At 35.8% G+C, this 15840-nt stretch overlaps 1 protein-coding gene across 4 annotated transcripts in view; it reads right to left on the bottom strand.

The window, feature by feature from the left end:
* BBS9 (Bardet-Biedl syndrome 9) overlaps positions 1–15840 on the bottom strand; it is a 474925-nt gene that overhangs the window by 224696 nt on the left and 234389 nt on the right. For all 4 annotated transcript variants that reach the window (XM_025873123.2, XM_073899047.1, XM_025873126.2 and 1 more), the window contains 2 exons: positions 15330–15502; positions 10609–10761 (listed from right to left, as the gene is read on the bottom strand). In XM_025873123.2, the coding sequence (XP_025728908.1) occupies positions 10609–10761; positions 15330–15502 (326 nt within the window). The remainder of the gene's footprint in view (positions 1–10608; positions 10762–15329; positions 15503–15840) is intronic.

The following is a 15840-nucleotide window of genomic DNA, read 5'->3' as shown; positions in this document are numbered from 1 at the left end:
TGAGCGGTTGTGCTCCACTCTTGATTTCACCTCAGGTCATGATCTCAGGGTCAGGAGATGAAGCCCAGCATAGGGCTCTGCACTCAGTGGGGAGTCTGAGATTCTTTCCCTCTGCCCCTCCCCCTGCTTGCATGATCTCTCTCTCCCTCTCTCTCTCTCAAATAAATAAATAAATCTTTAAAAAAATTAAAAATAGGGGCCGTTGGGTGGCTCAGTAGGTTAAGCATCTAACTCTTGTTTCCCACTTAGGTCATGATCTCAGGGTCCTGAGATCTAGTCCCGAGTCAGGCTCCCCGCTCAGCAGGTAGTGTACTTGAGATTCTCTCTCTATATATAAATAATAAATAAATAAATCTTTTTAAAAATATATTAAAAAAAAACAATAAATAAATAAATAAAAGGATTAGAGGAAAGAAAAAAACAAGAGACATTACAAGAAACAATATAAAACTATGAGTTCACAATTATCTGTAGCTAGAACTGTAATGTCTGCTGAGGTAGCCACTAGCCACATACAGCTATTCAGAGCTTGCAAAGTGCTGCAAATGTAAGCTAAACAATGTACTGAAGACTTACCATGAAAAAAATACAAAATATCTTGATAATTTTGATTTGATCACATGTTGAAATGACGTTTTACATATATAGGGTTAAATAAAACACATTATCAAGATTAATTTCACTTGTTTCATTTTGGTTTTTTTTTTAAATGTGGCTACTAGAAAATGTAAATTATATATGTGGCTATACTTGCGGCTTGAAGTATATTTCTGTTGGAACAGACCTTATAGCCACACACATATATTAAATATATCAGTGATACACTTATAACAAACACACTTTGGAGATTACATTCTAGATTGCACTCTGACCTAGTGGAAGAAAAATTTACATAATTTTAGAAGAGCTTTGTATATTCCTCTAGTTTTGTTGAGGGACTAGTGAGGTGAGAATGAGACAGAATAAGACAACCCTCATGCTTATTCATATACTAATTCAAGCATACCATTCAGTTATCTAATTGCTCCCTTTTGAGTGAATAGGAATAAACTAACTCATATATGGTACAATAATCTGAAGTTCTAAACATTCAGGGAATAGAGAAATGAGTTTATAGGGTATATACGGGAGAGAGAAAATACTTCCTTCAGAAAATACCAATGAAGTCCAGGAGTTTGTGATCACATCCCATTTTTAAAGTTATTATTTTTAAAAATTGTAAAATACACAGAACATAAGATTTATTATCCTTTTTTTATTTTTTTTAAAGATTTTATTTATTTATTTCAGAGAGAGAATGAGAGCATGAGAGGGGGGAGGGTCAGAGGGAGAAGCAGACTCCCTGCTGAGCAGGGAGCCCGATGTGGGACTCGATCCCGGGACTCCAGGATCATGACCTGAGCCGAAGGCAGTCGCTTAACCAACGGAGCCACCCAGGCGCCCCTTATTATCCTTTTCTTAAGTATATAGTTCAATAGTGTTAAGTACATTTACATAATGTGAAAAATTATTTTCATGCTTATCAAATTGTGATCATTATAAAAGGAAACTGCTTAAGAATTTAAAGTCATCTAAAACAAATGTGCACCATTTTCAATTTTTTTATATTCCTTCCACATCTTTGCACACTCACCTACTAGAGATACATCTATTTCATTATTTGAAACTTACTACATACTAACTGCTATTTTCAATTATTCAAAATGTTTATATTATTCTAGTTTTTTAAATGATGAAATGAAATAATGATATGAAATGAGATCATATCAAATGGTAGCACTACAATAAAGTTAATCATTTTCTAACCATGGAAAGCTAGTTTATAGTGATTAATGTTATAAATGACCAACCTGATGGATGTATTTTTTTCCCTTTGTGAACTATTTTCTTAGATAAATAGCCAAGAGTAGAATTATGGGATAAGAACATATAAACTCCATTTTTTAACTTACCACTTCCATTCATCCCCAAACATATGGCTGCAAATTTCTGTGCTCCTTTTCTCACCTGTTTTTTCTATCTCCTTCAGAGGAGAAAGAATTTCTTCTTGGCTCTTAAGTAGTTAAAAGAAAAACAAATGCAGCAACATCACCAAATCCCTAATACCACCTTCTCAATCTATCAGCATATTGTTTTTACTTGCCAATGGCAAGGAGGAAAGTAGGCCTGAATGTTTCATCACATATTCCTTTGTGTTATCAGCCAAAATCATGTTCCTTTAAAAAGTCATGGACCAAAAAGCTCTTAGACTTCTGCGTGACTTAAAATGATTTTTATACATCAATACCATACAAATAAACAAAGTGGAAGGAAGTTTTAAGTACAGAAAAAGTAACAAATAGCAAACTCCAAACCACAGGATCTCTGTTTAAAATTATGCCTAATACAACCTCTGTTTTGCAGAAGAGAAAAATCAGCCAAGTGCCTTTCTAGAACACTAATGACTATCAGTCATTACATCACACATATGTCATCTGACATAAACTTTTAGATTAGTAAACATTTTTCCTCTGCTACAACAGAGGGTTAGTGTTAAAGTGGGAAGGGAAAAAAAAAAAAACAAAACTCAGTACACATAAAAGCATCAAAACACAAGCCAAACTGTAGGGTAAGTCTAAATGTCCCCGATTTCAATTCAGCCAATCAGTCTTGCTTTGACTAACACACGTACATAAAATTTTTATAACATGAAAGAGAACTTATTTTCCAAAGCTTTTCTGCCAAATTCTAATGCAATAAGCATTAGAATTTGATAGCAAAGAAACTGAATTCAGTATAAGCGAACAAATTAACAACGTTACCTCTTCCTCTGATAGTCAAGTTTCAGATGTAATATAATATATACTTTGGGGAACTCTTCAGATTTTGCTACCTTTCTGATATGTGTATACCCAACGAATATTGGATGATCATGAATATATACATATATACAACATAGTATGTACAAATAGTTTCCATGAATCTCCTTTTTCTTTAACCTGACTATACTTTCACTAAAGAAAACCTCGGATGCCTACATTCCACATGGAAATGATTAAATACGGCACATGACATACTAAAGCACGGACTTTGGAATAGATGGCTTAATATCTGTGTAACACTGAGCAAGTTGCTTAACCCTGCTTGGAGTCTCAAGCTCTTCATCCATAACTTGGGATCCATTATTGGGAACAATAATGCCATCTTCACAAGATGACTGTGATTATTAACTGAAGTAATAAATGAAATTTACCTCAGACTCAACAGATGCTCAATAAACATGAATTTCCCTTCTCTTCCCTTAACTTCCTTTCTTAGGTCCTCCAAAAATACATTCAGATTGACAAGGCAGGATTCCAATTGTACAAATGAGGAAATCTAGGTTTCTAACCGCTGACGAAAAGAAATTCTTGACATGGTTACTTTCTTTCAACATTACGCCTTTAAAGCCAGAAGTAAAGTTGAAAGCTCTTTTCAAAAAGGAAAACTTTTTTTCCAAATTCTAGACTAAATTATGAAATTGTAGTGGGCAACTGGAAAATCCTCATTCACTGGAGGATGTAAGTATCACAAGATGCTTTTCCTACAGTGATAGCCCCAGTCCCCTCTCCTTGCTTCAGCCATAGGCTGACCTCAGGAAGGGGTGCCTGATATGATGGAAGGTAGATACTATGTAGGAAAGGCCTGCTAGTAAGAGTAAAATGCTAATGTGGAAATGTGTGTTGTGGGGTTCCTAGCCAATCAAAAATACAGGATATAGGAAATGACTTGCAGTTGAATGGGAGAAAAGTGGTTGGCTGACCCCCTTGTGCACCAGATCTTGTAATGATTGATGGCACATCTTGGAGCTAGTGACCCACCTGTTGGAAGTCTAAAACGAGGCTGGTACCCACAACATGCCTAGAGACAACTAATTGCAGAATGATATTCCTAGATGAGATAAGCCTTATCACTCATGATCAGTTAACCAAGATGCCTTTCCCAGAAAGAAACCCTTAAGCTGCCCCCAGAGTTGCTCTCACTGATGCCTACTGCATCCCTTTTTCTCCAACTCTGGGGAACTTAGAGGTGTGTCATAAAGCCATTCTGTTTTTGAACTCTATTCTGTATTTGAACTCCCAGTTTTCTTACTCTACTCATCAGAAATTAGTTAGTATCCTGACAGGGCCAGGACCATCTACAGTATTTGAGGGGCCCAGAGCAAAAGGAAAATAGAGGGCCTCTCGTTCAAAAGTATGAAGAACTTCAAGATGGCAACCATAGGGCTTTAAACCAAACATAGAGTTCTGCATGACTGAGCTGGTCGCATGTCCATGAAGCCCACCCTGGACAGGGCTAATGCGGAGCCTTAGAGGGAGACTGAATCACTGATTCCATCCCCAAAACAACTGACCATAACTAAGCACACAGGTGAGTAGTATTCAGGCAGTCTCACTAACCTGAAAACAGTACAGATGCTCTGTTTGCTTTTAACAACTCTTGACAAATCTAATTAATTATAAGATAAATTATCTCCACGGTTTATAGACCAAAAGTGATTATGAATAAATAATATTGTAATGACAATAAAAATTTAGGTTTGAAAATCAAAAGTATAAGTCTAAGGGTTAGGAAGGGAAAAAAATTGTCTTCTAAAACATTTTGCTAATTTAGTATTATGTTCAAAAAAAAAAAAAGTAGGGTAGATTGCAAAAATGCCCACAATTAATTCTCTACTCATCCAATAAGGAGGCAGAGTCTATTTCCTCACCCCTTTGATCTAGGTTGGTCAAAACCTATAGGGAATTAGAGACAGGGCAGAGGCTTGAAGAATAGTTGTACATTGGGACCTGTAGCCACCATGTGAATAAAACCAGGCCAGCCTGCTGGGCCAGGAGAGACATGTGGCACAATGATCCCATCTAACTGTGAGCCAACTGCCAAATATGTGAGTAAGTACATCCCAGGCCGTCCAGTCTCCAACTGAGCCACCAGCTGACCAGGGACACATGAGTGAGCCCAGTGGAGATCAACCAAGCATGGCCCAGATCAAGAGATGTGCCCAAGTGAACAACAATGAATTATTGCTGTTTTAAGCCACTAAAGTTTGGGGTGGTTTGCTATAACAGTAAAATCATTAAATGATACAGGTAGTATGTTAGCTCAGCAGGAGAAAAATGGATTATGTAATAAGCAGGGGCTGAGACAACTCGCTCACCCTTTTTGGCAGGGAGATTAGATTCCCACTTAATTGCATAATCTATTCCAGATGGATTTTAAAAGTATATATAAAGAATGATAGCATAAAAATGCTAGAATAAATTATATGTTGCTATTCAGGTACTCTTGGCATGGGAAAGGCTTTCCTAGGTAGAGAAACTTAAAGGAAATAGATGGATAGATTTTACTATAGAAATACTTTTTAAACTTTAAATGTCAAGAAAACATAATAAAAGGCAAATGACAAATTTGTAAAACTTTTTTATACATGAAGAAAGATTACATCGCTTATATGTGTATTTTTTATGCATGACAAAAGTATGATAAAAGATCGCCACCTCCTAATATGCACAAAATAACAAGAAAAAGCTGAACTACCTGATAGACTACTGAACAGAAAACATACAAACATAAATCACTAGAGAAGAATACAAATGGCTAATTAACATTTTAAAAATATTCAATGTCACTAGTAAGCAAAGAAAGATAAAACAGTAATAAAATTCTTTTTTCAGTTCAAAATCGTAAAGATCCAAACAATAATACCTAGAAAACAGACATTTTCATATACTGTTAGTGAAACTATCATTTGGTACAACATTTCTGCAAAGCAGTATGTATGTGTAAGTACACACACACATGTGTGCGCACGCCTGCGTGTGTGTGTGTGTGTGTGTGATGTTTTGTTTGTTTGTTTTTCCTCTAGGGAGACATTCAGATGAAACAATCAGAGATTCAGGAAGGACAGCCACTTGACCTCATGATCCTGATGCCCCTCCCCTTTTGGGATCCTCTCTGGAACCAAACAACACACAAAGGAGTGTGGGGATGTGCCTGAGGATACAGGATCTTCCTTATTCTTGGCTGAGGTCTAGATTTATGAGGTTGCCAGATAGCAGAGTTTCAGAAAGATGATGAATTATTATAACCTCTTTTGTCTGAAAAATGAATAGCATTGTTTTGAGATGGCATAACTTATTAGTCAAATAAAAATGAAGAAGAGTCCCCCAGAGTTGTAGTTAACATTTTTGAGAGCTCATTCTGTACCATGCACTATTCTAAGCAATTTATGTGTTTACAGATTTCAGTCCTCATAACAACCCCATGAAAGAGGAAGCATGCTACAGGTGGGAAAACTGATGCTTAGGATGGGTTTTGTTTTCTCTTTGTTTAAGTAATTTGCCCAAGGTCACAGAGCCAAGACTAGAAGACAAGCAAGCTAACTCTAGACATAGAGTTCTTAACCATTTTACTAGGACACATCAGATATGCCACTTTAAACCCTAAAGCACTTATTAGCATGTATTTAAAGGAAACAATGATGGATGTCTTACTGCAACCTTAGAAGCAGTGGCTTTCTCTAGTAGGCTCTTGTGGACCAGAATCAAAGGTACCTAAACCCCGAGTCATTCAAAGATCAGAGGCCTCCTTCATGGGCTCACTATGTAAGCTAGTGGTACCTGCAGTTTCTGCTAAACACCAAGGGCACAGATCTTATACGGCTTACCCTGGCCTTACCTACGTCTGCACCTGATGAATTGTTTACTTGAATGAGTATACTATACAAACTAATTCACATTACAGCCAAGTCAGCAATGCTTAACCATTTGTATATGAAGTACCTTGGTCTTCACTTCAGTTTGTCCTACAAACTTTATTAGAATCCATAACAGTTCCTAGACCTCCTAATACGTGTAAGACCCCCAAACTTCCTCCAGTTGTACATTTCTATATCCTATCCTAGCTGCTCAAAGACATGAAAGGAATTGCCTTCCTAGAGGAAGAACTCAACAATTATGTAAATAAGAAATGAAGAGAATTAAACTTTTCATGCTTCTGGACATACATTAATATTGAAAGAACCCAATTAATTCTTATGCCACTCAGAACATGATGGGATTCAACCTCAACAATGTTCTACCTGTACATAGGTATTTCAACAGATTATTATTTCAAATTTACATTGGCATTCACATATTCATAAAAAAAATAGAAAGGATTTTCTTAGTCAAGAATTTGCAGCTATAAAACTTTCCTAGCTATGACAGTTTACCTGAGTCCTCCAACTAAATTATTTAGGAAGACAGAAGAGAGTTTCCTTCAGTGGCTTTTGGGGATTTTAAAACAAACCATCCCAGTGATTCATGAGCCTGAACTCAAAGAATTCTCTACCAATCTGTTCTTTGTAGTGCTGCCCTTATCAAAAACATAGTTTCAATAAATTATATTAGTGGCAATAGAGAATTCATTCATAAAGCAAATATTTATTAAGCACCTATAATGTGGCAAGAAATGTATCATCCTAAGAATATAGCAGTAAATAGGCAAAAAAAAATAGTTCTTGCCTTCAGAGTTTACACACTAGTTTTAGAAGGATACTGGCTTCTGCTTCTATTTTCACATAAGCCAATTATCACTGTTCATTAAATGCTAACAATGTAACATCCTCCAGTTAAGTGCAATAAAATGTAAATCTTTCACTGGACAGCTCAGAGTGCTTCTCTCACTGTTCCTGGTTGAACTAAAGTGGCACTAAGACTCACAGAAGGACTAACAAAAAAAATTAAATGCTCCCTACACATGAAAAAACAAGGATTTTACACAGGTAACAGATCTAATTTTAAACTGCTATATTAGGAAAACACTTTAAAAGATCTACTGACAGTCATGCCATGGAAAGTAGGATCAGACTCTAGCATTGCTTATTATTTCGTGCATTTGGCTAATCTGCCAATTAAATCATGCCCCCTACCCAGGCAAAGTATAAAGATAAGAAAAATTTATACTAGGTACAGAAAGTATGTGATAGTGAAGTATGTCATATGCCTGTTTGGTCACAGTAGAGCTCTCCAAAAAGGATTTTTCTCACTGTTGACTCAACACTGAAACTACTATTAAGATCTGTTCTTTAATAAACTGTAGTTTGTCCATACTACAGAATATCTATATACTACATAACACACAGAGAGGTAGATCTATACATTAATATGGCAAGAGCTCTAGTACATACTGTTAGAAGAAAAATTAAAAAGTATACCAATACATATAGTACAATACTATTTATGGATTATTTTAGCCTCACAAAACAATACTTCATTTCTGAACGCAAAAAAAAAAAGTCTGGAAATACACAAAAATATAAAAGTGATTACATTTTTGAGGAGATGATCAAGGGCCATGATAGAGAATTTAGCACTGTGTATAATCTTACCATTTTCTTTGGGAAATTATATTCATGAATTAGCTATGTCATTAAAAGTTAACTAAAGAGAGTTAAAATAGAGAACAATCAATATCTCACTATAATTTAACATGAACATATAAAACTGAATAGTAAATTACATTAAAAGTAAGTCAAGTTCCTTATAGTATTCATATCTTTCAAAAGCTTATTCATTCTCTTTTAATCTAAAATGCATAGAGACTTAAAAATATGGATTTGAGCTAAAACCCATGGTTTTGATCATCTTGTCTGTATTATAAATCATGGAAAAACCCAACACCGAGGCTAAGCAAAAAAAAAACCCCACAAAACAAAAAACAAAAACAAAAACCCCTAGCACTTTAAACATATAAAATACTAAGGAAGTCTTGCTATATAGAAAATATAGAAAGCATTAAATCAAATATCCTCACCAAATTCCTTTAAACACCCTCCGCCATTGTGTCCACAAAAAATGTAAGGTATCATTAAAGACAAGAGTCAGCATATCTTTACCCCAAGCACAGCAGGTATGGCCTAAGAATGAGACAGATTAAGTCATCGAAGAGACATGAAGGGAGAGGAGGAAAAAAAGAAAGGAAATGAAAAACAAACCAAAAGAAAAAGTGTACTTAAGAGAGAAAGAAGGGTGGGAGAGAAAGAGCATTACCAGTGCCCACTGACTTAGGAGTCCTAATTGCTCCGGCACAAAGGAAGCTGGCTGTCTAGATTTGTAACACAATTTACCAAGCATTTCCACATACATCAGCGAATACAATCTTTGTAACAACATAGCATTTATTCCATTTTATGGAAAGAAAGCGAAGCTCGGAGAGGGTCGGGGAACTGACAAAAGCTACACAGCTAATAAATGACAGAACTGGGGTCTTTGAACTCCAAGCCCTGTGTTCTTTCTAATACCCTACTGCTTCTACAGACTGTCCCTCAAATTGCTTCTAATTTTCACATAACCATGAATATTGCAAGAAATAACTGTATCATCAATACATTTATTGATGTCTACATGGTAAGCTATTCTTCTTTTTCAGATAACTGAAAAAAAATCTGATTTGTCCATTCAAAATCAACAGAATATAGTAGAGGAGGGCAGTGGGAGTAGGGGGCGGCAATAAAAGGCAACAGGAGGGAGTTTTGTGGTGATGGAGCTGTTCAATATCTTGAATGTGGTGGTGGGTACATGAACCTACACATATGCTAAAATTGTATAGAACTTAAAATACACATACTCATAAACTAGCACAAGTAAAATTATGAAATTCTGAATAAAATCCATGGATTTTATCAATGCGAATATCTTGGTTGTGATATACTGTAGGTTTGCAAAATGTTAGTACTGGAGGAAAATGGGTAAAGGATGCATGACATTTATCTGTATTTTTTGTTATAACTGCAAGTGACTATATAACTATCTCAGTTAAAAAAATCAATTAAAAAATGAACAGAATACTCATACCACCAACACTGATTTTGGAACAGATTAATGATATTATATAGAAGCATAAGAAGACGTGTAGTCATTCAAAGCTGACTCCATTATAGTGGAACTGGCAGAGGTTTTACCCACAAAATTTTAAATTTTAAAAATTATTATTTCAAGCCAGAGATGATAATTTTGAACAGCTTTTGGTGACATAATACCATAAGAATGAGAGTCATATCACCCTAGCCATGCAAAGGGTGAATCGTTGATGGAAAGAAGAATCAGGAAGAGGAAGAAACAAGTCTTTTGGAACTAGAACAAAAAGCTGTTTAAGAATTCCTTCTCAAAACATCAAATGACGTAATAATGGAAGTGTAAGCCAGTTGCTCAGTAGGACAATTGGGGAATCATAGTGATAATTATGAGATGCACCAAGAATTATTTAATAATAACACCAAGCAAATAGCTACTATCTATCAAGCACATACTATGTGCCTGGCATTGTGCTGCCGGCTTCTTCACATAATGATCAAAAACCTTCACAATAACTCTGGGTAAAATGTGGAGACTGATGAATCTTATGTAAGTTGTTCAAGATCAATAATTAGAAAGTTGCAAAGCTGGACATTTGAACCCAGGTTTTCCTGACTCTAAAGCTTATGTGCTATTCACTGCTCCACAGTACACAGGAAAGAAATACCTTATCTTGATATTCTAATACATGACTCTAGGGCTAGGGATAAAAATTATATCCAGTAGTGGAAACTATCATTGATATCATATTTACCTGCTTGTAAGTTCCATCTAGCAAGGTGTCCAGGTGTTGGAGGGGGGCAGGTGTTTTATCTTTGAATCTTGTCAATAGTCGGCGTTGAATGGCCCGAAATTGTATGGCTCTTTCAGATAAGAGTTCTTCTAATTTTTCACCATTTATCCGCAACTACAATAAAGAATTTCTTAAATTCAGGTTAAATGTGCACAAAAAAACATTTAAAGTAAGAATACAGGCAATGCCAATTAAAGCTTGAAAGAGAGTAATGAAGAAATTTAAATTGAAAGAGAGTAATGAAGAAATTTAAATGTATTATAAAGTTAAGAGAATTAAAACTGTTATATTTGGTACATGAATAGATAGATACATAGATAATAGAGTAGGATAGGTCAAATGGAAATTCAGTAAAGATGACCTAGTATCACTGGGGAAAAGACAGATTATTTAATAAATGTCCTGTAATAACTGATTACAGAGACAAAAGAATAAGAATTCCTCCCCCAGTCTGTACAGCAAAATCACTTGGAGGAATAAAAAGTTTAGACACAATAAAAGTACTAGAAAAATTAGAATTTTTAAATAATCTTGGCATGAGAGAGACCCTTATAACTCAAAAGCCAAAAGCCAGACACATACACACTCACACCTCTGATAAATTCTTAACTAAGGAAAAAAAAAGGAATTCTATACAGTTAAAAAAAAAAAGAAAAATATCATAAGTAAAGTGACAAGACAGCAAACTGCAAAAAATAATAGCAATAACCAGAGACAAAAAGTCAAGCCCATATCTAGAAAGCATCTAAGAATCAAAGAGAAAAGGACCAAAATCCAATACAAATCAGTAAGAAAAGTATCAATCAATAGAAAAAAGGGCAAAATTTATAGAAAAGCTAATACAAATAGCTCTCAAATATAGCCTTTGATCTAGCAAGCCCATTTCTAGGAATTTATCCTAGAGGTATGTTTGCAAAAAGTAATGTACATACAAGGATATTCATTATAGAATTATTTGTTCTGTTGTATTATAGTAGGATATTATTAATAATTAAAATACCCAACAATAGGGTGACGGGTTAAATAATAAAAAAGACTACTTTGCAGAACTACTTAAGTACTAATATGCAATGTTATCCAAAGATGCACAGAATGAAACAAAGCAAAAAGCAAAAACAAAAACAAAATACAGAATAATAGTATATGTAATAAGCTACCATTGATGTATTTTTTTATTTATTTTCTATTTTTTTAAGATTTTATTTATTTATTTGACAGAGAGAGAGAGATAGCAAGAGCAGGAACACAAGCAGGGAGAGTGGAAGAGGGAGAAGCAGGTTTCCCACAGAGCAGGGAGCCCGATGCGGGGCTCGATCCCAGGACCCTGGGATCATGACCTGAGCCGAAGGCAGACGCTTAACGACTGAGCCACCCAGGCAACCCCCATTCATGTATTTTTTAAAAAGAAATCTGTACATTATCATAGTTGTGACTGCATATAATAGTTCTAAAAATATACACAAGAAACGGGACACCAAAATTTGCTTCCAAAGAGGAGACTGAGTGGCTGGAGGATGAGAATCAAAAATAGACTCTTTTTACTACAACTCTTCTCATAACCTTCGAATTTAGTACCATTAAAATAAAAGAAGGTAGTGAGAGTCATAGAGTAGAAGGAACACTCCATGAAATCAGATTATGTGAATTGCTAACTCAACTTTACAAAACAGTCATCAACTAGTCCTGAAATAAATAGCATTTTCTTCAGAAATCAGGGGCACCTGGGTGGCTTGGTAGGTTAAGCATCCGACTCTTGATTGCAGCTCAGGTCATGATCTCAGGGTCGTGAGTTTCTGCCTGCTTAAGATTCTCTTTCTTCCTCTCCCTCTGCCCCTACCCCCCTGCTCAACCTCGCTCTCTCTTTTCCCCCCTCTCAAAAAAAAAAAAAGTTCAGAAATCAAACATATTACAGTTTACATATCTTATATCAAACCAAACTTCCTTTTCAGTGTATGCATTCTCCAGACACATGATTAAAAAAAAAAACTTGGAATTTTATTACTGTCTTTTAATCCCATTTTCAGAAGCACTAAGTAACTAAATCAAAGACTATTCTCTTGAAGGGAAAAAAAAAACACTTTCATGACCAAAAGTTAAATATTTTTTTAAATTACTAAATTTTTAAAAAAGAATATTAGCCTGATTATCAATAATACACTCTTTTAATAATATAATTTCCAGCTGTAATATTTTATTTACTAAATTCATGAAACAAAAAAATTTTAGAAGACACTTTCAATACTGACTAACACATCAGCCAGGTTATCATTCCATTGAATGTGTAACCAAACATCAGTGATTGAAATGTTTTCATGTGCCAGAATTTCAACATTTAACAAATACTACTGATCTCAGGGCCAAGCATTGCTCTAGGCGCTAAAATTATAGCAATGACTAAAACAGACAAAAATTTCTGCCTTCATGGAGCTAACACTAAGGGACACTTGGATTCCAAAAGCCATCTTAATTCAAAGATTAAAATCATATTTTTTTTAAAAAGCAGAGAGTGGGGCCAGAGAGAAAGGAAGTATAATGATGCTCCTTTTATTTATTTTTTAAAAGATTTTATTTATTTATTTGAGAGAGAGAATGAGAGATAGAAAGCACGAGAGGGAAGAGGGTCAGAGGGAGAAGCAGACTCCCTGCTGAGCAGGGAGCCCCATGTGGGACTTGATCCCGGGACTCCAGGATCATGACCTGAGCCAAAGGCAGTCGCTTAACCAACTGAGCCTCCCAGGCGCCCTAATGATTCTCCTTTTAAACGTAGTGTAACAGGGGCGCCTGGGTGGCTCAGTCATTAAGCGTCTGCCTTGGACTCGGGTCATGATCCCAGGATCCTGGGATTGAGCGCCGCCTAGGGCCCCGCCTCAGGCCCCGCCTCTGCTCAGCGGGAAACCTGCTTCCCCCCTCTCCCACTCCCCCTGCTTGTGTTCCCTCTCTCACTTTGTCTCTGTCAAATAAATAAATAAAATCTTTTAAACAAACAAACAAACAAACTTCGAGTAACAAATGGAAGTGCCTGTAGTTCATCTTGTTCCCTAAACCCCTCCCAGAAAGAAAATGCCCCTGATGTGGAAACTCCAGGGATTTACCAGCCAGCAAATAAGGGCAAACTGTATGTCAAATTTACAGTCAATCAGAATCTAATATTTTGTGTCTTAAATATCACAAATACATAATTAATATAGTCTTTTTGTGGACTCTTCCATAAACCACTAGAACCCAGTTTTGCACAGTGAAGCATGAATTTTTCTAAATATATCCTAGAAGATTGCAAAGGTTCTCAATCCTTAAAATACCTAAATATATTTCCCAAATGTCAATTTTGGTGCCATGATTTGGCCAAAAGCATACTGTCCTACAAAATACTATCAGCACAGGGGCGCCTGGGTGGCTCAGTTGGTTAAGCGTCTGCCTTCAGCTCAGGTCATGATCCCAGGGTCCTGGGGTCAAGCCCCACATCAGGCTCCCTGCTAAGCAGGGAGCCTGCTTCTCCCTCTCCCTTTGCCTGCCACTCCCCCTGCTTGTGCTCTCTCTCTCTGTCAAATAAATAAAATCTTTAAAAAAAAAAAATACTATCAGCACAGATGAAAGATAACCCAAGTAAGTTCAATTTATTTGATAATGACATGTTATTTGTCATTAAAATTTTCTCTTTATGTTCACACTCTACTAAAGAAAGAAGTCTTTATAGGTTAAAGTCAATGTTCTTAGAATGTCCAAGGGATTAAACAATAGGTAGAATGTTCACATGACATGATATATTCTCTCTGTCACATACATACCACACATCATTGTTTATAAACTGAAATGCAAAAACCTATTGATTCCTTAAAAAGCAGTTATGCTAGAGAACCAATGCTTCCTTGAATAACGTTCAAAATCCTTTTGAGATCCCCCTCCCCCCTTTGTAACTGCCTACAGAGTCTACTTATGGGCAAATAAGTAAGTAGAATCTGGTGGGTTTTTTTTTTTAACACATGAGATTTTTTAAACAACGACTGTCATTTGTCTAGTTCACTTATGAAACATGACCCCTGACTATTTTCAAATATCAAATCAGTCTTCAAAGAATGAAGATTTTATACCATCATGATACTCAGGACAATTAACACAGGCTCTTCCACAGAAGAAATGCAAAAAATACTCGGGTAACACAGTCACTGTCAGATCTTATTTGTTTAGACATTTAATCATTCAGCATTTACTAAGTGCCCATTGTGCCAGAAACTGAAGAATATTTTATGTGGCTAACCCTCATTCAGATGCAGAAGTTCTGGTGTGCTTGTTAAAAAAGAAAAGGAAAAATCACCTTACTTTATAATCACACCTCATTTATGGCCTGCTAGAATTAGTTAGCCAAATGGCTGCCGATAAGCTCAGTTTTAACACTGGGTTATTGGGGTCAAAGGTTAAGTCCCCATGTGGGAGAATTAAATCAGCTCTGTTCTGAAGCCAGAACACATGTTAGCTCCAGGCAGCCACTCTGTTAATATCTGCAAGTGACCACAAACTGGGCAAGAGGGCAGGAACAGATACACAAAATCTACCATCCACATAAAATAACTACTTGAAGCACTAGATTTAATAGCCAAGTACACTAGAGTTCTTTCCTCTGTAGCATCTCTTTCTCTTTCATATATAGAAAAATTGCAGGTAATATGAGTTACGATCGTACACACCTCAAAATGATGATCAATCAACTCAAAATATTCTTGAAGGGGCATAGATCCAGAAAAAGAACAGGCAAAATCTTTGATTCCCTGTTTTTCAAAATATTCTTGAAGGCGGATAATAAGTTCATTTGTTATGAGCCAAAGATCTTCAAACTGTTCACTCTGAATACGATACCGTTCTAAGAGAGAAAAAATAATTAAGGAAAAACGCTTATTAACACATAATTACTAGCTGAAACTACGTGAATTATCACTAACTCTGACATAAATACCCAAACAAAAGACGTTTTTTCTTTTTTTGGAATACAAATATGATTTCTACTGCTTTATTGCAGTTTTCTACATCAACCACTTAACATTTTCAAATTTAATTCCAAAGGTTTGCGGTCACAGTAGCAAGCTGTAGAGTATGGTCCTTTTCCCTATGTTTCTTATCACAGGTTTCGATATAATAAAAACACCCAAATTTTAGTCGAAGGAAGGAAGGAAGGAAGGAAGGAAGGAAGGAAGGAAGGAA

This window comes from Callorhinus ursinus, unplaced genomic scaffold (genome assembly GCF_003265705.2).
Source record: "Callorhinus ursinus isolate GAN/ISIS: 27379988/994484 unplaced genomic scaffold, GSC_fseal_2.0 scaffold12, whole genome shotgun sequence".
Classification (NCBI taxonomy): domain Eukaryota; kingdom Metazoa; phylum Chordata; class Mammalia; order Carnivora; family Otariidae; genus Callorhinus; species Callorhinus ursinus.
This window is presented reverse-complemented; position numbering and strand designations above follow the sequence as displayed.